Raw genomic sequence first — 21,852 nt, 5'->3', positions numbered from 1 at the left:
AGTGGCTGAGTAACTTGCCCAAGGGGCATTCTAGTTCTAGAGTCTGAGTGGGAAATGTCCTCAGCCCTCAGTTGCCTAAGAGAGTTCCAGGGTCCCCACACCAAACTCTGAGTCATCTCTTCTTTGAACTAAATCCCCTCAGTTTTCTCAATTCAAAAGACCTAGTTTCCAGACCCTTTTAACTTTGGTCATATGCTAGTTTGTCATGTTTTTCTTAAAATGAGTTGTGCAGAACGAAACAAAGCAACATTCCAGAAGTGGTTACATCCGTGCGGCACCACAGGGACTAATGGCTCCAGCATTAGGAGATTTCTTCTGCTACTCATGCACCTAAAGGCACAGTTCCATTTTTAGTAACCAAGACAGTCCTCCTAGCTCATCAAATCTTAGAATTTAAGAATCAAAAGAGGCTGGGCATGGTGGCTCACACCTGTAATCTCAGCACTTTGGGAGGCTGAGGCGGGTGGATCATTTGAGGTCAGGAGTTCAAGGCCAACATGGTGAAACCCTGTCTCCACTAAAAATACAAAAATTAGCTGGGTGTGGTGGTACACGCCTGTAATCACAGCTACTTGGGAGGCTGAGGCAGGAGAATTGCTTGAACCTGGAAGGCAGAGGTTGCAGTGAGCCGAGATCGCGCCACTGTATTCCAGCCTAGGAGACAGAGAGAGACTCTGTCTCAAAAAAAAAAAAAAAAAAAAAAGAATCAAAAGAGATATTCAAATGTTAATCCAGGCTACCATCTTGAACTTAGGGGCCACTGAAACACTCTGCTATGAAAATATTCATGGTACCAAAATAGCTCTGTACAACTCAATTGTACAGTAGACTTTTTGAACCTTAAGGCTGAGCTTTTCCAGTCTTTTGAGTCAAAGGCGTCAGGCATTTCTGTGGCTGCTTATGAAGACGTCTGTCAGAAGCCTCTCCAGCTGGAATCTCCAAGGCATTGTAGTTTCAAAAGGCACAGAGGCAGCTCATATATTTGGGGTGAATCCAAAGACGAATTTGAAAACTTAGAAATGCTTAATTCCTTTTGATTTTCAAAGTTAAACACACACACACACAGGCACACACACTCAGAGATTTTAGCCAGGCACAAACGAATCACCAGCAACTCAGCACGTATTTTGCAGCAAAAGTCAACAACTTAAATTGCCCCTTTAAACTCTGCAAATATTTTAGGATTTCAAAATTCAGGGTGGATTTCTCAAGGAATTCCTGTCTGAAATTTCTTAAGGTGATTTCCATATTTGATTATACGAGTTATTTAAAATTACATTGGGCTTAATTTGATCTCTTTCTCTGGATCTAGCCTACTATTACAAAAATTATGGTATTAGGAACAAGGCAGGAAGGAAGATAAGTAGTTAGCCAGAAGTCCCTTGGGAGAGCTAATGATTTTAAAGACAGTCCAGGGCTTAGGGATTCAGGAAGGGTGGAATCCCTTATTTATGGTTTTAGTTAATCCTAATTTCAATTCTACCTGGCGACTTGGATGATAATAGTAGGATAGAATGAAAGCAGTATTTTCATCCACATCATTTCATCATGTTTCATAATTACCTATTGATATATTCCCAAAACACAATGATCACAGTTGAGACAACCAGCATTGACAGAATTACTTTTCCTTTGACATTCATTATTTTCTCCTAGGAAAAAAGAAGAGGGAGAAAAAAAGAGAACAGATTAAATCAATGAACTTCAGAGTGAGATGTGGTTTTTAAAAAAATGCTTTTACCTAATTCTTTTTTTAAATTATTATTATACTTTAAGTTCTGGGATACATGTGCAGAATGTGCAGGTTTGTTACATGGGTATGCATGTGCCATGGTGGTTTGCTGCACCTATCAACCCCATCATCTACATTAGGTATTTCTCCTAATGCTATCCCTCCCTTAGCCCCCCATCCCCTGACAGGCCCCAGTGTGTGATGTTCCCCTCCCTGTGTCTATGTGTTCTCATTGTTCAACTCCCACTTATGAGTGAGAACATGTGGTACTTGGTGTTCTGTTCCTGTGTTAGTTTGCTGAGAATGATGGTTTCCAGCTTCATCCATCGTTCATCCCAGCAAAAGGACATGAACTCATCCTTTTTTATGGCTGCATAGTATTCTATGGCGTATATATGCCACATTTTCTTTATCCAGTCTATCATTGATGGGCATGTGGTTTGGTTCCAAGTCTTTGCTATTGTGAATAGTACTGTAATAAACATACATGTGCATGTATCTTTATAGTAGAATGATTTATAATCCTTTGGGTATATACCCAGTAATAGGATTGCTGAGTTAACTGGTATTTCTGGTTCTAGATCCTTGAGGAATTGCCACACTGTCTTCCACAATGGTTGAACTAATTTATACGCCCACCTAATTCTTTCCAAAAGAATACATTTAGGATAGTCTAACTAGAGCCGAGGAGTCTGTTCTACCTTAAATTGCATAGACCTGCAGTGGCAGATCAGGTCAGTTTGGTTAATAGAGGAGGCTGCCTACATTGGCAAGGGTGCTAAGGCCATACTGGGGGTCAGAGAGGAGGTATCCCTATCTGCCATAGATGTAGGAGACAATGGAAGTAGCTGTACATGGTTCCCAGGGACTCTGGTTGCCTTCCAAGTCTGATCACCCCACCTTTCATCTCGTGACTGTGAGGAGCCACCCCAACCCCAAGCTCCATGCTCTTGATATACTCATAACACATTCCCCTGCTCAGAGGGGAAAATGACCCTGGGTTTACAAGCTAGGCCTCATTCACTTCCCAGCTACCCCTAGTGTAGCCCCATCACACTCACAGGCAAGCAAAAAATTGGTGCACAGCAGGTGCATAGATATTTCCTGATCACTGTGTGAAATTGTCTAAAAAAGCAGGAGTGCTGTGTAAAGAATAACAGGCCAGGAAGTACTTTAATGTGGGTGATCAGGGAAGGTTCACTGTGTAGGTAAAAGTTAAGTTGAGTCCCAAGGGATAAAGAGGGTTGGAAAAGGATGAAAAGCACCAAAAGAAGGAATGAGACTATTTTGGGAGCAACATCTGTAACAGGCTGACAGGAGAAAAAACTTCTTGTATTTAAACAGACAGCATTAAAGAAGAAAAATACTTGCACCTCAGCATGGCTGGATCCAAGGAGGGGTGCTAGTTGGCAACAGGATGGTGGACAGGGCAAATACACCATGAAAGGCATGGGAGGGAGGGAAGGGAGTCACAAGCACCTCAGAAGCCAGAGAATAACCAGATTTAACTTCATGCAGAGATGCCTGCCTGTGTGCTGGGGTGTGGAGGGTGGATCAGAGCTGACAGCAGCATGGAGAGTGAGGTGGCAGACTACTCTGATGGCCAAAACGAAGGGGTGGCTGTATTGCATACATGTTTTTTTCTTGGCTATATGTTATGATGCTTTCACATCTTCGAAAACCTCTCTGGCTGGCGGGATAATGTCCTCTTCTACAACTAGCCAGTTCTTAGAGATAGCCAGGGCTCAGCTAGAAGCATGCCTTTGATATACAAACGAACCAATGCTGAGCTGTAGATCTTCACCCGCCCTGCACACCCCAGGAGGCAATATGACTTGGCCTTAATCAGCCCATCAGGGGCAGGTACCAGACAACTAGGGGCCATCCCTAGAGCTTAAAGCCCTCTGAAATTACTCAAACTAGTCCATCCTAAACTGTTCACCCTGCCCTGTCTTTCCCATGGAAACCCCAATAAGGGCTCTGGCCTCAGTCTTCCCCTTGCTCCCTGTCTTCTGTCTCTTGACCACCCTCGTGTCTTTCCCATGTGGTCCCATGTGGTGTGCTGTGCCTCCTGTCTTTAGGACCTGTGAGCATAATAAACATTGTTTTTTCCTGAGCTTTTCCTGTGTCTCCTCTGGTGATCACACTGGACTGACCATCACATAAAAGAATACAGAACAGTGGCCTGTGTTAAAAAGGAGGTGGAGAGATGGAAAGTAGTAGATTATTCAAAATATACCTCAGCAAGAGAATTGGTAGGATTTGGCTGCTCATGTAGGTGACCAAGGGAGAGGAAAGGAGCAAGGTTTCTGTCTCAGCAGTCCGCTGGATAATTGTAGCATTTTCTGAGATGGGTTGGATGGAAGAGGAATCGGTTTGAGGGATAAGAATAATGAGTTCCCACTTGGACATGTTAATTTTGAGGTGTCTACACACTCCTAAATGGAGATGACAAGAGGCAAATGGACATTCGGGTCTGAAGTTCAACAGAGATGTGGGCTAGACATGCAACTGGAAGAGTTGTTCACATATGGAAGGTAGTTAATGTGAAAGAAATGAATGAGGCTATAACTGTCTTTGCAAAATTATAACTAAATAAATTATGACAGTAAAAGACATCAGACCTAACCAATTCCATCTTGCCCCTAACCTCTAACCTGTCATCCATTCCTGGGCGTAGGCTTAACTAGCCTTGGGAAGTAATTTAGTTTATAGTTTAAATAATAGCCCTTCCCAAAAGCTAAACTCTTCTTGTAAAATGAATGAAAGGCCACCAGCCACCAAGTTAGAATGAGAGGGGCTGGAATTCTAAATATTACCAGCTATTATTCCAGAGGTCATAAGATTTTCGGGGAGACTGATTTGAGTAATAATAAAACTTCAGGCTCCCGCACAGCTGGCTCTGTGTGAATTACTCTTTCTCTTTTGAAATTCCCTTGTCTTGATAAATCAGCTCCATCTAGGCAGCGGGCAAGGTGAACCCCTGGAGCGGTTACAAGATTACCTTGTGAGAGAATGTAGAGAGAGGAAAAGGAAAGAAGCTGGCCCTGGGCTGAAGCCTGAAAATGTCAACATTTTGAAGTAGGATTGAGAAGGAGAAGCCCAGGAGGGAGGAAGAAAACCAAGACTGTGGACCTCGAAGCTAAGAGGCCAGCCACACACCAAATGTCATTGCTTCGTGAAGCCACCTCCCACCCCTGCCCAACCAGCGGCTGAGTCCTCATTCTCTTCTTGGGCTCCCCCTGTCTCTGTTCACATTACTGTACTTGCTGTTTTTGGAGGTGGCTCTGCCGCTGGTATCAGTTAGTCTGTGAGCTTCCTGAGGGCAGGAGGTGTGTTTTATTCAACCTTGAATCCCCAGTGCCTCACATAGAGCACATGAGTCACTCCATTAATGTTTGCTGAGTGAATGAAATCAAGTAAGAATGATATTTAGATTTGTCCCCTCTGGACACAGGTCATTTTCCAACTCTTTTCAAAGAGATTTCTTAGATGATTCCAGACTCAGATCTCATGTCTTACAAACCCTTTATTATCAAATCCAGTTAAAGAAGAGAAAGAATGGGATCTTCAGAAAGTGAGCTCTGTTTGGAAACAAAAAAGCCGGGCTGAATTCAATGTTATAACCCAACTTCCAGCTTTCCATACAACTATGATGGGCAGGGTTCCAGAGACCGGAGATGGTGAGTTTGCTGGATAAAGCTCAGTCTCAGGCCTCTTCCCCCTAAGTACCATGTGAGCCAGCACGTACAGCCCCGGGCCCATGGCAAAGTCAGAAAAGGCAGATGGCTGCAGGAAACTCATCCCCACTGCTGAAAAAAAGCCACTAGAGTCTGCATCCGAAGCACTAGCACTGAGTGCTGGAAATATCTTGGTTTGGGGTGCAAAAACCTAAGGCTGTGGCCACCTCTCTGTGCCGATGTCCTCACTTCCAGAGAAGTGTGGATGGTAGTAGCCACAGGCTTTGGAGTGATGTGGGGATGTGAGTCTCAACTTTGACAAATGAAGCTGGGTAACCCTGAGCAGTGGCCCTCATCCACAACTCCAGAAAGCTCTGAAAACCAAACACCTTTTTTGTAATTCAGTTGGCATCAAGGCCATAACTGACATGAGGCCATTTATAATCTTTATCCCACTGGGTGAGACTGTTTAAACATTTCTTTGCATAAATACTGATGTATTTTATTATGTGGTGCTGCTGCACTAGGAATGTTATATATGATACATAATCCATGTCCAAAAAATTCTGAAATCCAACACATTTGGCCCCTGGGTTTCAGATAAGAGATTGTGGACCTCTACTGGATCACAAAATTAATAGTGATGATTACAAGAGATAATGTTGTCCATAAAATACTTAGCACTGTGCCTGGCATAGTATAAATGCACACACACACACACACACACACACACACAAAGCACACTAGTTCTTATTACTGATATCCATAAAACAGGCTGTTGGGAGGATCCAATGAGATAGCAATGTGCCTGGTACTTAGCAAATGCTCAAAACAGATTTGAAGGAAAGAAAGGAGGAATTTGGAATAAGAACCTGTTATACAATGAAGTGCAAATAAATGCAAATGAGGAACTCTAAAGATTTACCCATCTGTTCTGTGTCTCAGCCTGATTAAGGATGCCTCAGAAGTGGGACGTGACTTTGATTCTCTTTGTTTGATCAAGCCCCAGGCACTGCTACAACCCCCCCGAGTGTGCTGAGGAGGCAACAGAGGCTGGCTGTGTGTGTCCCTAGTCTTGCGGACCCCACCTGCTGAGGATCAAATGCAAGTTGTAAGGAATGTTAGGCAGAGAAAGGTGAAAACTCTCACAGTTGGAAACATTGGCGCTTACATCAGGGATAGCCCAAATCAGACATACCTCCAAATCCCATCTCCAAATACACAAGTGTTTATGATTTTTTTTAATTCCAAAATTAGCATCAGAAGCAACTCTCGAAGACCACTTCTTTCTGGAGCTCATATATGGCTTGAATCTGCCTCCTTTTTTGCTGTGGTCAATCGTCACTCTTGTTGAAGACTTACAATTGGATGGCCGGGTGCAGTGGCTCACGCCTGAAATCTCAGCACTTTGGGAGGCTGAGGTGGGCGAATCACTTGAGGTTAGGAGTTCGAGACCAGCCTGGCCAACATGGCAAAACCCCTTCTGTACTAAAAATACAAAAATTAGCTGGGTGTTGTGGCACGTGCCTGTAATCCCAGCTGCTTGGGAGGCTGAGGCAGGAGAATCACTTGAACCTGGGAGGCAGAGGCTGCAGTGAGCCGAGATCGCACCACTGTACTCCAGCCTAGGTGACAGAGCAAGACTCCATCTCAAAAAAAAAAAAAAAAAAAAAAAAGACAAATGGAAGCTGTCCGAATGAGCCCATTTTGCATCCTTTAGCAAAGCATTACAAATAGGCAGTGACATGCTTCCGGAATCTGGAATCCAAACCTCCAGGGAGGAAGGGTTGGCAGGGTGGCCAATGGGTCTTTTGAAACATTTTTTTTTCCTCTCTGGCCAAAATATGAGGCATTTGGCAGCCAACGTGGTCTAAAATTTCTTCCCTTGTGTGTTTGTCTCTCTGAATTTTCAACTGTGTAATTCTGAAGATTGGTGGTTCACTGTCCTATCCACCAGTAAGAAACATGGGTTTGGGCCAGGCACAGTAGCTCATGCTTGTAATCCCAGCATTTTGGGAGGCCAAGATGGGCGGATTGCTTGAGCCCAGGAGTTCGACACCAGCCTGGTCAACGTGGGGAAACTCCCTCTCTACAAAAAATACAAAAAGTAACTGGGTGTGAAGGTGCATACCTGTAGTCCAGCTACTGGGGAAGCTGAGGTAGGAAGATCACCAGAGCCTGGGAAGGTCCAGGCTACAGTGAGCCATGATCAAGCCACTGCACTCCAGCCTGGGCGACAGAGTGAGGTCCTGCAAGAAAGAAAGAGAGAAAGAGAGAAAGAGAGAAGGGGAGAGAGAGAGAGAGAGAGAGAGAAGAGAGGAGAAGAGAGGAGAGGAGAGAAGAGGAGAGGAGAAGAGAGGAGAGGAGAGAAGAGGAGAGGAGAGAGAGAGAGAGGAGAGAGAGAGAGAGGAGAGAGAGAGAGGAGAGAGAGAGAGAGGAGAGGAGAGAGAGGAGAGGAGAGAAGAGGAGAGGAGAAGAGAGGAGAGGAGAGGAGTGAAAAAGAAAAGTTTTAAAATTCTCCTTTCAAGGGGTGGAGCACAGAATTAGGACCTGTCAAGTATTAACACCCTGTCTTAAGTGGGAGAGTGGAACCCTGATGTCCCCTGGGTCTCACCCCTCAGAGAACTGGGTGAACTTGGCCAGCCCCAGTTGCACAGCCTGCAATGGTCCAGAGCCCTCCTGCCATCTCTCAGACCCTCTGCATTAATACTCTTGTACTTTCTCTTTGAATCCATTCTATGACCCCAGACCATTTGTAGAACTCAGTTAAGCAGAACTCAGTGCCTGCACAGCTTCCCAAATGCAACCACTCTCACCCCCATTCCTGGAACATGTGCAGATTATGCTAAAAATGTAGAGGCATTTTGCAAGGCAGGGTCACGTTGTTCAGCCTGTCATTTCTCCACCTTCCTCACTCTACCCTTACCCTCCTCCTTTTCCGCTTCTCTTTCCCTGGAGTGTCAGACAGACTTTTCCATATGGCCCATAAATGAATTCTTCCCTACCACCCACCTGCAATCCTTCTCACACAGAACAACACACACACCCTCCGAGAATCTCACAGTTCCACCCCAACTGGGTGAAGCCAAGGTATTCCTTCCAAACAGAATTCCACTCTGAAAGGAATTATAGCAGATCCTATCTTCTCCATCTCACGTCAGAGGAAAAGGTGAACCTCTCAGCTGAATGCCATGCACTCAGAGGCCATGGAAAAGCCATTATCACGGAGAGCAGGAATCCGGCAGGGTGAAAGTGGTGGCAGGACAAACTAAGCCTTCTCCGCAGGCTCCACCTCTCTGCAGGCTAAAGAATTATCCTCCCAGCCTGAGATTCCTACATCAGGCCCCTAGAGCCCACCCCTCCTCCTCTTGAGCCCTAATCACTTTCAGGCTATTGTGATGGGTCCAGACTGGCACGGGCCCTGGCTCCCACAAGTGTCAGAGCCCTTTGAACCACAGCAACTCCATCTTGAATGGGAGCTGGGTAAAATAAGGCTGAAACCCACTGAGCTGCATTCCCAGATGGTTAAGGCATTGTAAGTCACAGGATGAGACAGGAAATCAGCACCAGATGCATGTCATAGAGACCTTGCTGGTAAAATAGGCTGCAGTAAAGAAGCCAGCTAAAACCCACCAAAACCAAGATGGCGATGAGAGTGACCTCGGTCATCCTCACTGCTACACTCCCATCAGCATCATGACAGTTTACAAATACCTTCCTGACATGGCAATGTCAGGAAGTTACCCTATATGTCTAAAAAAGGGAGGCAAGAATAATCCATCCCTTATTTAGCATATAATCAAGAAATAACCACAAAAATGGGTAACCAGCAACCCTTAGGGCTGCTCTGCCTATGGAGTAGCCATTCTTTTATTCCTCTACTTCCCTAATAAACTTGCTTTCACTTTACAGATTCGCCCTCAATTCTTTCTTGAGTGAGATCCAAGAACCCTCTCTTGGGGTCTGGATCCAGAACCCCTTCCTGTAACACAAGTGTTTGGGGTAAAGAAATGAGTAAGGAGAGTTCTGAGGCACTTCAGTTCTGCTCTGCCATGGACTCATCAACAAACATGGAACTAGGCTACTGTGCACCAGACGGTTTTTGGAACTAGAGATGCTTTAGTGAACAAGATTATCATAGAGCTTCTGTTCCAATGGGAGACAAGAGACTCAACAGGATATATAATGTCAGGTAGTGACAGTGTTGCAAAGAGAAGGAAAACAGACAAGGGGATGGGGAAGAGTGCAGTAATTAACTGGGTGTTGATGACCTTGGACAAGACTCTAGTCTTTAGTCCTCCATATCGTTGATTATAAAGGAGAATGTTTCAGCTCCAGCATTCCAGGTGAAAATTAGGCTGAGTGCAAAGACTTTTAAATCAGCAGAATCCTAGATGTACATGTTGGGCAAGTTCCTTTAATGCTCTGGGCCTCTATTTACATATACAAGATGGAGATTCTAACACCCTCCTCAATCGGTTCTTGAAAGCATACTGTGCCCATGATCTGTTAATGCTCCACACACAGTACCTATAATAACGATGATGCTTTTTTAATGGGAGAGATTCAGAAATGCATGGCTCAGAGCTTGGTGTGAAAGCAGAGCTGTGAGTTCATCTGAGAGAGGAATCTCGATGGGCAGCACCTCTCAGAACAGTAGGGGCAAGTCCACACGCCAACTGCATGTTGTGATAAAGTCAGCTCCACGCCCCGCTCTATCCCGGGAACACAGCTTTGACCAGACCGGCTGCTCCTCCATTCGCACCCCACCCCACCTCCCTGCTCCATCCCTGCCCCCCCCCCCCCCCCAGTCCCCAGCCTTGTCATAGTCCTGCAGGACAGCCCCAGCGCCAACACAAGGCCAGCTTTCTAAACTGGGGTCATGAGTTTCTCTGGCCTCAGACTCCTTGTCCCTGAAACAAGTCCTTTGGAGCTAAGATGCCCCATTAGGCTTCTCTGATGGACCCAGGACATGCGTGAGAAATCAACCTCAGGGCTGGAAACCGCATTTTTTAAGAGGGTTATTCTTTTAGCCACATAGAGCTCACCCTGCTGCAGTGACCTACACTGGCTCCTTGGTGTGATGAGCAAATGATAGGATTCATCAACTATCACTTCTCAGCCTTTTGGCTCAGATCATGCGTAGGAACCACCAACCAACATGCACTGAGTGGAGAGGCTGACTTACCAGGAGCTAACGAAGCTTAGGTGTCAGGTCCTCATGTGCGCAGGACCCCTTGCAAGACTGGGCTTGTTTTCCCATTAGGGTGAGCATGAGAAAGCCCCAAATGCTTCCCAGAGGGAAAGAGTGCTGCCCTGCCTGGAAGAGTCACTCTCTAGCCTCAGTGCCTGTCCAGGGGCTGCAGGCTGAGCTGGGATGCTGACCCATTACCTGCACACCCACCTAGGTCCCAGGAACAACCTGTCCCAGGTGGACTTTGTTGAGCACCTGGGCCCCTCCTCCTTTGGCCTCAAGGAGAAGGAGATGAACTACACACTGCTCTCTCTGCTCCCTGCTCAGGAGTCACTATGATCCAGGTCTCACAGCCACCTCATGCTCCACCCAGGTTCAGCTGCCTCACTGTGCCTAGCAAGGATCCAGAGCTGAGTTTTCTCATGATCTGGCTGGAGCCACCTGAGAAACTGTCAAAAGACTTTACAGATGTGGCATCGCCAATAACAAGTTGGGAAGCTAAAAGAAACTCCTCTAAACTCTCAGTAATAAAATGCACCCATTGATTAACCATGCCACAGGCGAAACCGATTTATCTGTCTTTTCTCTTTTATTGGAAATGATTCTAGAAAACTGTTGTCAGATAATGTGGCAAAGAGTATGTAGCCCAAACATGACAGATGCAACAGGCAGTTAAGTAATACTAACCATTTTTGTATTACTTTTACATCGTTTTATGTCATTGTTTTCTGGATTTTGTTACATTTGGAATGTTTGTCAGTTTTTGTTATTTGTTGTGATATTGCTTCTCATATTTCAGACACTTACTTCCACACCTAACATTGTATTTGCAACTTTGCATTCTTTTCTTTTCTTTTCTTTTTTGAGATGGAGTCTGGCTCTGTTGCCCAGGCTGGAGTGCAGTGGTGCGATCTTGGCTCACTGCAAGCTCCACCTCCTGGGTTCATGCCATTCTCATGCCTCAGCCTCCCGAGTAACTGGGACTACAGGTGCCCGCCACCTTGCCTGGCAAATTTTTTTTGGTATTTTTACACTTGATCTTAGCCAAAAGGCCGAGAAGCGATTTTTTTTTTTTTTTTGTATTTTTAGTAGAGACGGGGTTTCACCGTGTTAGCCAGGATGGTCTCAATTTCCTCACCTCGTGATCTGCCTGCCTCAGCCTCCCAAAGTGCTGGGATTACAGGCGTGAGCCACCGCGCCCGGCCCATTCTTTTCCTTAAAGAGGTCTCCCCAGATGGAATCAGCTTCAAGTCCTGCAACACCTGGATTTTCCCTGATCGAGCCAGGCCAGGTCAGGCCCTGGGCTAAACCCCTTTTCAGGAGTCTCTTAGTTAAGCCCCATGACAACCCAGTGAAGTTACTCTATTATTATCCCCATTTTACAGACATAAAAACAGAGGCTCAGAAAAGTGAAGTAACTTGCCCCATTGTCACATAGCACAAAGTGGTGGAGTTGGGGTTCAAATCCAGGGAGCCAGGCCCCAGTGCCCTCTCTTTTAACCACTCTGTTGCTCTAGGAAACATGAAGACTTCTGCGTGGGTTAATCGCTGTGGGGCCAGCTCTTCCTTGGACAAGCTGGTGAGCATCGGCTCAACTCTCCTAGCATTTCCAGGCACCTTCTGTGTGCCTGGTGTGGGGTGTCCTCACACACAGCATCTTGTTTATTCCTCATGATGGTCAGTGCGGTGGCCTTAGTGTGGTTTTTTAGCTGAGGAAACTGAGCTTTAGCAAAGGGGCATAGCTTGCCGGAGATCACTGGGCATGCCCAGAAGTCTTGGTGCCAGATTTAAAATGCCTGCCTCCCAGGCCCAGCCCTTGGCATACGGATGGTGCTGGGTGTAAGGAGGAAGAGTGCTGTATTTTCTTAAAACCTCAGTGAGCTGGTGGGTCTTAAAAGGAAATGCTTCCATGGTACAATTCACCGGGAAGCAGGGGAGGTGCATGGAAGGTTGTCTCTGGTTATGTTTTTCATTATAAGGGTCAGAGGAAACAGACATAGGAAAATAAGAAACAGGTCTCAGACTAAATACACGGCCCACTGTCGCTCCAGCCATCTCAAATGGAACGACCTGTTCTCTGAAGTATATCTTACAGTGCTTTCTCTCGAATCCCCTTTGGGAAATCTAAAGGCTGGATCCAGCCAGCTTTTCCATGCTGCCTGGTCTAGAAATCACTGCAAGGGTTTTTCCCAGAGAACCAGTGTAAGATAAATGAAAGATGCTACACAATTCTGAGAGGGCTCTGCCTCCATCCATAACTTCACCCCTGGGCCCCAATTCTTGTCCCCTGCTCCTGCATTAACACCTCAAATCCTTCAGGAAAAACTCCAGGCTGCAGCTGCAGCCCTGTGAGGTCCTGCCGGGAGAGCAAAATAAAGCTGAACTTACAGTGAAGTCCCTGAGCCAGCATCCTGCTTCCAGATCCACTGCTGGAGAGACAAGGACTTGGTCCTCTTCCAAAACTACTGAAGGGGCCACCGAGAGAGTTAGGGGGATTCACCGGTGACCCCAGTGTGGCAGAAGCAAATCATTTCACCATCTCACATACCTTATCGTCTGCTGCTTTCACCCCAGAGTAAAAGGCAAAACAACAAAGTTCTTTTGAGCTCCCTTCTGCAGAAGGAGGCAGGACTCAGATGAAGGGAAGATGCTGGTTTCAACTCCTGTCAAAAGAATAAACAGCTGCCTCAGCAGATAGGGAGTAGACAGAGCCCTCAGCGGCCAGGGCCTTTGTTCCTTGCAGGCCTTAGGAAATGGGCTGTTTATCACGCCTGTTGACTCAGAGCTGTGTACCAAGGCAGAAATGTCCCTCTCTGGATCTAGGAGCGGCCCAGCCTCCTTGCCAAGCAAAACCATGGTCCAAACTGGGCCTAGTATGGGAGGAGGAAAGGCCACCACCCACCCTTGAGAGGGGCAGCCAGGGGGCCCACATCACACACTCCTGGGTTAAAATGGGAACCATTCTGAACCCAAACAACCTCAAGTGACTGCTCCTAGGAGCAGCCAATGGAGACAGTAAAACACACACACAGACACACACACACCAGAGGGGAGTGGATACAGGGCTATCTTGAGAGTCCTCAAGACTCGTGGAAATTCTACCTAAATGTTCCTCAAAGTTAAGTCCTTCCTCTTCATCTTTTAGGCTTCAGAAGTCGCTGTTTGGTTTGAACACTACATTTTTATAGAATGTTACGGAATCTCCCACATCGCAAAGCACACTACAAGAACTGTGAAAGGTCACCGAGGCTCAACTCTGCTCTTCGGCTGAATAATGCTTAACCCTTCCCATACCCTCCTCCTGCTCCCAAAATAGAATCTTGCAGCTGGAAGGGACCTACGGGCAGTAGATTTTCCAGTGTCGAAACAGCTTAGACTTTTTCAAAAAGCAAATAAAGTCATTCTCAGAACCCCCACGACCTGAAAAAGAACACATGGAACCCTTTGGCTAAAGCAGGGAAATGACACTCAAAGCCCCTTCTTCATTCTCCCACATGGCTGAGACACCTCCAGGGAGTACAGTCTGGAAACCCCAGACGGAAGACAGGGGACCAAAGCTGGACAGGAAGGAGTCAACGACTGGCCCCTTGGTCGCTCAGTAGTGCCTAATCCAGCCTCTTCCTCCCGTTCCCCAGAAGGAAATTTTACAGCTTCCACCTCTTAAGGGCATGAGTTAGTTGGCCACAACCTTTAGGGTCCAGAAGTTCTTCCTAATACCTTGCTTAAATCCTTCCTGTGGATATCTGTTTAAGCCAGACAGATGCACACTTTCCTATCCTGTCGTTCTGCTCCCAGTTCCACACTCAAAAGAAAGTGTGTGGATGTTCACCAAGACACATGCATTAGAATACTCATAGCACACCCCAAACTGGATGCTCCCCCAAGGCCTATCATCAGAACAGGTAAATTGTCACCTAGTCCCACAGTGGGATTCTATCTAGAGCAAAGGGAATGAGCGAGCTACAGCTACTCACGTCAACAAGGAAAATCTCACACGCACAGCGCTGAGTGAAAGAAACCTGGCATAAAATGTACACACTGGATGATTCCATTTATTTAAAGTTCAAAAATAGGCAAAACTGGCAGGGGGTGGTGGCAGCTCATGCCTGTAATCCCAGCACTTTGGGAGGCTGAGGTAGGTGGATTACCTGAGGTCAGCAGTTTGAGACCAGCCTGACCAACATGGTGAAACCCCGTCTCTACTAAAAATACAAAAATTAGCTGAGTGTGGTGGCGTGTGCCTGTAATCCCAGCTACTCAGGAGGCTAAGACAGGAGAATCGCTTGAACCCGGAGGCGGAGGTTGCAGTGAGCCGAGATTGCGCCACTGCACTCCAGCCTGAGCTACAGAGCGAGACTCTGTCTGAAAACAAACAAATGAAAAACAAACAAACAAAAAGGCAAAACTAACTTGTGGTAGTAGAAGTCAAGACAGCTTCCTTAGGGGCGGTGCTGACTGGGGCCAGCCCAGGGAAGTTCTGGGGGGGCTGGTCATGTGCTGTTTCAGGTAGTGATTACACACATGTGTCCACTTTGTGAAAATGCATCACAAATGTGCCCGTTTTGTATGAATGTTAAGAATAAAAAATGGGCTAGGCATGGTGGCTCATGCCTGTAATCCCAGCACTTTGGAAGGCTGAGGCAGGTGGATCATGAGTTCAAGAGATCGAGACCATTCTGGCCAACATGGTGAAACCCCGTCTCTATTAAAAATACAAAAAAATCAGCCAGGTGTGGTGGCACATGCCTATAGTCCCAGCTACTCGGGAGGCTGAGGCAGGAGAATCACTTGAACCTGGGAAGCGGAGGTTACAGTGAGCCGAGATTGCACCACTATAATCCAGCCTGGTGACAGAGCAAGACTCCGTCTCAAAAAAAAAAAAAAAAAAAAAAAAAAGAATAGAAAGTGGTTGGGCACAGTGGCTCACGCCTGTAATCCCAGCACTGTGGGAGGCCAAGGTGGGTGGATCACCTGAGGTCGGGAGTTTGAGACCAGCGTGATCAACATGGAGAAACCCCGTCTCTACTAAAAATACAAAATTAGCCGGGCATGGTGGCACATGCCTGTAATCCCAGCTACTCGGGAGGCTGAGGCAGGAGAATCGCTTGAACCCACGAGGTAGAGGTTGCGGTGAACTGAGATCGCACCATTGCACTCCAGCCTGGACAACAAGAGTGAAACTCTGTCTCAAAACAAAACAAAACAAAACAAAGAATAAAAAGTAACAGAAATCTTCCTTCTGGGAGCTGAGCTCTCTTGGGCACTGTCTTTCCCTGCTAGGGCCACAGGACCATGGGTGGGCCCTGCATCCCCAATCCCAGGCACCACAAATACCTCAGGAGGGGCTCAGGGACAATCTGTTGTGTTAAAACCATCTAGAAGGCTGGGCACGGTGGCTCAGGCCTGTAATCCCAGCACTTTGGGAGGCTGAGGTGGTAGGATCAATTGAACCCAGGAAATGGAGACCAGCCTAGGCAATATAGTGACAGCCCATCTCCACAAAAACTGTAAAAATGAGCTGGGCATGGTGGCGTGTGCCTGTAGTCCCAGGTACTCAGGAGACTGAGGTGAGAGGATCGCTTGAGCCTAGGAGGTGGAGGTTGCAGGGAACCAAATTGCACCACTGCACTCCAGCTTGGGAGACAGAATGAGACCCCGTCTCAAAAAAATAATTAAAAAATCACTGGGCATGGTGGCTCATGCCTGTAATTCCAGCACTTTGAGAGGTTGAGGCGGGTGGATCTCCTGAGGTTGGGAGTTCAAGACCAGCCTGGCCAACATGGTGAAACTTCGTCTCTACAAAAATACAAAAATCAGCTGGGCATGGTAGTGTGTGCCTGTAATCCTAGCTACTCGGGAGGCAAAGACAAGAGAATTGCTTAAACCTGGGAGGTGGAGGATGCAGTGAGGCGAGATTGTGCCACTGCACTCCAGCCTGGGCAACAGAGCAAAACTCCATCTCAAAAAAAAAAATTTGAAAAATTGCCGGGCGCGGTGGCTCACGCCTGTAATCCCAGCACTTTGGGAGGCCGAGACGGGCGGATCACGAGGTCAGGAGATCGAGACCATCCTGGCTAACACGGTGAAACCCCGTCTCTACTAAAAAATACAAAAAACTAGCCGGGCGAGGTGGCGGGCGCCTGTAGTCCCAGCTACTCAGGAGGCTGAGGCAGGAGAATGGCGTGAACCCGGGAGGCGGAGCTTGCAGTGAGCCGAGGTCCGGCCACTGCGCTCCAGCCTGGGCGGCAGAGCGAGACTCCGTCTCAAAAAAAAAAAAGAAAAATTTACCAGATCAGCTGGGTGTGGTGGCACGTGCCTGTAGTCCCAGTTATTCAGGAGGCTGAGGCAGGAGAATCATTTGAACCCGCGGAGGGGGAGTGGAGGTTGCAGTGAGCCAAGATCACGCAACTGCACTCCAGCCTGGGTGACAGAGCGAGACTCCATCTCAAAAAAAAAAAAAAGAAAGAAAATAAAAATAATTTAAAAAGCCATTCATGGACCTATGGTCAGTGGGGAAGGAAAGAAAACTTGATTATGAAACCTAAAGCGCTAGGATGAGATAAACTGGTCCTCTCCATGAGGAAGCGCCGATCCCAGGTCTCATGTGCCTCCCACTTTGCAGTTTACAGAACAGCCTCTTTCTTTTATCTCAGTGGATCCGCACAATGACCCGTGAAGTGGTAGAACAGGGCCCTTCACTATTTTCAAAGGTCAACAGAGGCTCTGAGAGTCTCAGTGACTCATTCGAGGTCACCAGCTCGGACCTCTTTTCCTTGCAGCCAGTGCTGTTCTTCCTACCCAGGTGCCTCCAGGGAACACTACTGATCAGATGAATAAGGCTTGTGGGTGGTCAGCCGCAGCTCGGCAGAGAGCGTGCAAACCTGGAAGGGAGGCAATTCAGCTTCTAGAAAATTCAAACACAGCCCTCCGCCTTCCCTGATACACTTTCATCCTCAAACTCTCAAAACAAAGGAGCACACATTTAGGGTCATTCCTTAATTGGAAGGCAGAGAACTGTAGCAAACAAGCCTCGGGCTGGAGTCTTGCTGATCCAAGCTGTCCAGAGGCTGCCCAGGTAAGAGCTTGGCACCACGCCTAGCCCCGAGTCGACTAATCTCATCATTACAGCCCAAACAGCCCATAGATCTATCAGATAGCAGCCAGCGTTCAATATCTGTCCATCTCCCACATCCTGAGTCAGAGAATTGTACGGCCTCAGTGTTGTAGAGGCAGCTACAGCCCAAATGTAAAGAGCCCTGGCTTCCTGTCCCAGGTCACTTCCTGCTGGGAAACTTGAAGGTCACGATCTCCACCCTACTTACCTCTGTGGAGGTGTGAGGATTAAGTGTTCTTGGCAAAGAATGCTACAGACACAAAGGTTGCAAGTTGTCACTATTCATTTAATCCTAAACATGTTTAGAGCGGTCGAAAAAGTCGTGCTTGATGATGCTTGCAAGTAAGAGAGCAATTTGTTGATTTCCTGATCTGTGTAAAGGGGATAATCATAATCCCCACCTCTCAGGGCAGTTGAGGGGCTGCAGAACGTGGTGGTTATGAGCATAGACTTAGGCCTGGCTGCCTGGATGTGAGTCTTGGTTCTGCCCCTTATGCTGTGCAGTTCTGGGCAACTGACTTCTCTGTGCCTCCATTTCTACATCTGTAAAATGACAGTCATAGCACTTGGAGGGCAGCTAGCACATGGTAAATGCTATTACATGAAACTGATTACTGCAAGAATTAAAGGGGATAGTCCTTCAAAAGTATCAGCAGTGTCTCAAGTTGTTCAATAACTAATTGTTAGTGTCTGGTGTTCAATTAATCCAATGTTGTCTTTCACTCAGTTTTACATTTGTGTATCAAATATACCTTTTGACCGTATCGGTCCTGGATGAGGGGGAAGGGAGAAAGGGGAGGTTTCTAACATATATCCATGATTGTTGAGGGTTGCCACAGACCCATGAGTCTCAGCTGCCATGATCTTGGTGAAGGCCTATCAAATAAACAACTACAGTCAGAAGGGTTTGTACTGTAAGTCTTACCTTCTAAGAGGTATGAGGAGCTCCCACACGAGGGGCAAGGTTCCAGGCACCGATAGCAGCCTGCGCTTGAGCGCCAGACACAGCTGGGTGGAGGATTTCCCAACCAAGGAACCTCTGCTGTCCTCCTGCCTCGAGTTCCTCCTACCACCTCCTGAGCTGATGGCCCCAGAAGGAGGTGAGAAAGAGGCACCTGGTTTCTCTGATCACAATCTGATCCAGAAGGCTGCTCTCGCCCTTCTGGGAGACCTCACCACTCCCCTGGGTTGAGAGAGTCTCCAGAAGCCACGCAAGACAGCCCCCTGCCTCAGGGCAGAGTTGTGTCTTAAACAGGTAAGATCTCATTTCCCTCAATGTCACAGTCAGGCCCTGACTATTGCCATCTACAAAACCCTACCTGACTTTCATATAACCCTAGAAGGTAAATAGGGCAAATATTATAGTTCCAAGTTACAAGAAAGAAATTGAAGATCAGGCAAGAACCTTGCAGAGTTGTATGTTTTCAGCCACAAATCCAGTGGAAGACAAAGGTGGGATTTTTCCACGATTCTATCTCACCTTAACCTCTTCTACCCCTGGTGGTGAAGCCAGACCAAACTGGGATGCTAATGGATGTGGTACAAGGCAGGGGCTTGTCACTAGAAATGCAGTCTTACCTTCTCATTCACTGCTGGGTTTTCCCAGTACCTAGAACAGTACCTGACACCCATTAGATGCTCAATAGATACGTGTGTTTTTGCTCTTTTTTTTTTTTTCCCCCTCATTTTGAGATTGAGTTTCTCCATTGCCCAGGCTGGAGTGTAGTAGCGCAATCTTGGCTCACTGCAACCTCCGCCTCCCAGGTTCAAACAATTCTCCTGCCTCAACCTCCTGAGTAGCTGACATTACAGGCCTGCACCATCACACTTCGCTAATTTTTGTATTTTTAGTAGAGACGAGGTTTTGCCATGTTGGCCAGACTGGTCTTGAACTCCTGACCTCAAGTGATCCACCTGCCTCAGCCTCCCAAAGTATTGAGATTACAGGCGTGAGCCACTGCGCCAACCTCAACAGATAGTTGTTGAATGAATACTGAGTGAAAGGCTTCAGGGGCCAGGCAGGCAGTAGGAGTGTGTGAATCTGACCAGATGTAAGGCAATCAGGAGTGGTGGGGTCTGTGGTAAACTGGGGAACTTCTGCCAAAATCAGATTGAAGTCAAATTTTTTTACAGCCTTAAATTAAGATAATTGTCTGGGCCGGGCGCAGTGGCTCACGCTTATAATCCCAGCATTTGAGAGGCCGAGACGGGTGGATCATCTGAGATCAGGAGTTCAATACCAGCCTGGCCCACATGGTGAAACCCCATCTCTACTAAAAATACAAAAATGAGCCAGTCGTGGTGGCAGACGCCTGTAATCCCAGGTACTTGGGAGGCTGAGGTGGGAGAATTGCTTGAACCTGGGAGGCGGAGGTTGCAGTGAGCTGACATTGCACCACTGCACTCCAGCCTGGGTGACAAATCGAGACTCTGTCTCAAAAAAAAAGGTCTTCCAAATGCTTTCTAAGTCCAATGACACAGTTCCACGGGCCATGTGGCCTCAGGCAAGGGCTTTTCCCTGTCTGAGCCTCACAGCTCCCATCCCGGCATGAAGGAGGTTGAAGCTGACATTCATTCCCAGCATCCCCAGGACTCCTTGTGGCTCTTTGATTTGTTGTTTTCAGGGTGGCGAGGACTTGGTGGGGACCCGCAGGGCTTGGTGGCTGTGGAGAGCCTGTTCTCTCTTGCTCAGCAAACCTGCCTGGTGAATGCGCAGCCTTCAAAATCCAAACACCAGCTCCTCAGAGATCCCCTTCCTGGCTGGAACTAGTTCTCCCCTTAAAGTCCCACAGCCCCTGTGCGGCGCTTGTCTCAGGATGCCAGGACCCAGCATGCCCTCCCCATGGAAGTTCTCAAGGGCAGCAGTGGGGTGCCTGGGGATCCTCACATGGAGCATGGTGTGGAGGGGGAGCTGAGGAATGGACAGGAGGGTGGACGGACAGATGGACAGTGGATTAGTTTCCTAACACTGCCTTGACAAATTGCCCCAAACTGAGTACATTCAATTATAGAGTTAAAAGCAGACTGGGCATGGTGGCTCATGCCTGTAATCCCAGCATTCTGGGAGGCCAAGGCAGGTGGATCACTTGAGGTCAGGAGTTCAAGACCAGCCTGGCCAACATGGTAAAACCCCGTCTCTATTAAAAATATATTAAAAAAAAAAAATTAGCTGGGCATGGTGGCAGAGGCCTGTAATCCCAGCTACTCAGGAGGCTGAGGCGGGAGAATCACTTGAGTCCAGGAGGTGGAGGTTGCAGTGAGCCGAGATGGTGCCACTGCACTCCAACCTGGGCAACAGAGTGAGACTCCGTCACAAAAAAAAAAAAAAAAAAGAAGGAAAGAGGTTGTTCCTGAGAAAGAGGAAAGTGGATAGGCTCCTTACAGCATCTGTATTTGACCAGGATTTTCTAGAGAGGGATTAAAGAGGAGGGGAGAGTGCGCATAGGAAGGGGAGAAATGCCTCCCTGGGACAGGCTCTGCACCGGGCACCTGCTGGGTTTAGGGAGCCTGTGGGCTGTCCAGGAGAGATGCTGCCACTCTGTTGAGACTCAGCTCTGGGAATTACCAAGAGGGAGTGGAAGACAGCATTCTACATGGGGTAGGGCGTGGAGAGAGGGCGGGCCCCCGGGATAGCTGGCAACAGGGGGACTCGTGGAAGTACAGAGCCAAGAATGCAGTGGGTGGAGGAGGGAATGTCAGGTGAGGAAGTGACGTCAGTCCACATAACAGATTCTTTCAAGAAGCTTGTCTGGGAAGGACTGGGGACAGGCTGTCAGCTAGAGAAAGGGAAATGCTCCCGGGTGTGCCACAGGCAGTGGGGGACCCTGGATGAGGCCAAGCCAAGGAGAAAGTGTGAAGATTCAGAGGAGAGGACAGTTGTTGAAGAGTTGAAGAGCGTCCCCGTGGGGGCCAGAGTGGGGTGCCCCTGTGACAGGCAGAAGGTGCTTACCCTACTTGCACAAAAGGGAAGGAGCCAAGGATGGGTGGTTTGGTGAGGACAGGAAATTGAGAAGTTCTCATCCAGAGCAGCTGACGGGTGGAGAGCACAGTGGGGGGCAAGGTCACCCGGAAGCTTAGCAGGAATCTGCCTCTCAGTCTGAAGGTCCTGGGGAGTCCTTGAGTGACATCAGCA

The 21,852-nt window shown here is 47.6% G+C and overlaps 2 protein-coding genes across 2 annotated transcripts in view; both read right to left on the bottom strand.

Moving 5' to 3' along the window:
* The window catches only part of GGTA1 (glycoprotein alpha-galactosyltransferase 1 (inactive)), a 28,666-nt gene extending 21,009 nt beyond the window's left edge, over positions 1–7,657 (bottom strand). The window contains 2 exon segments of the mRNA XM_050761899.1: positions 1,564–1,652; positions 7,544–7,657. Coding sequence (XP_050617856.1) covers positions 1,564–1,643 — 80 coding nt within the window. The 5' untranslated portion in view covers positions 1,644–1,652; positions 7,544–7,657.
* STOM (stomatin) overlaps positions 1–21,852 on the bottom strand; it is a 296,176-nt gene that overhangs the window by 120,765 nt on the left and 153,559 nt on the right. The window lies entirely within an intron of this gene.

Source organism: Macaca thibetana, chromosome 15 (genome assembly GCF_024542745.1).
Source record: "Macaca thibetana thibetana isolate TM-01 chromosome 15, ASM2454274v1, whole genome shotgun sequence".
NCBI classification, from domain to species: Eukaryota; Metazoa; Chordata; class Mammalia; order Primates; family Cercopithecidae; genus Macaca; species Macaca thibetana.
This window is presented reverse-complemented; position numbering and strand designations above follow the sequence as displayed.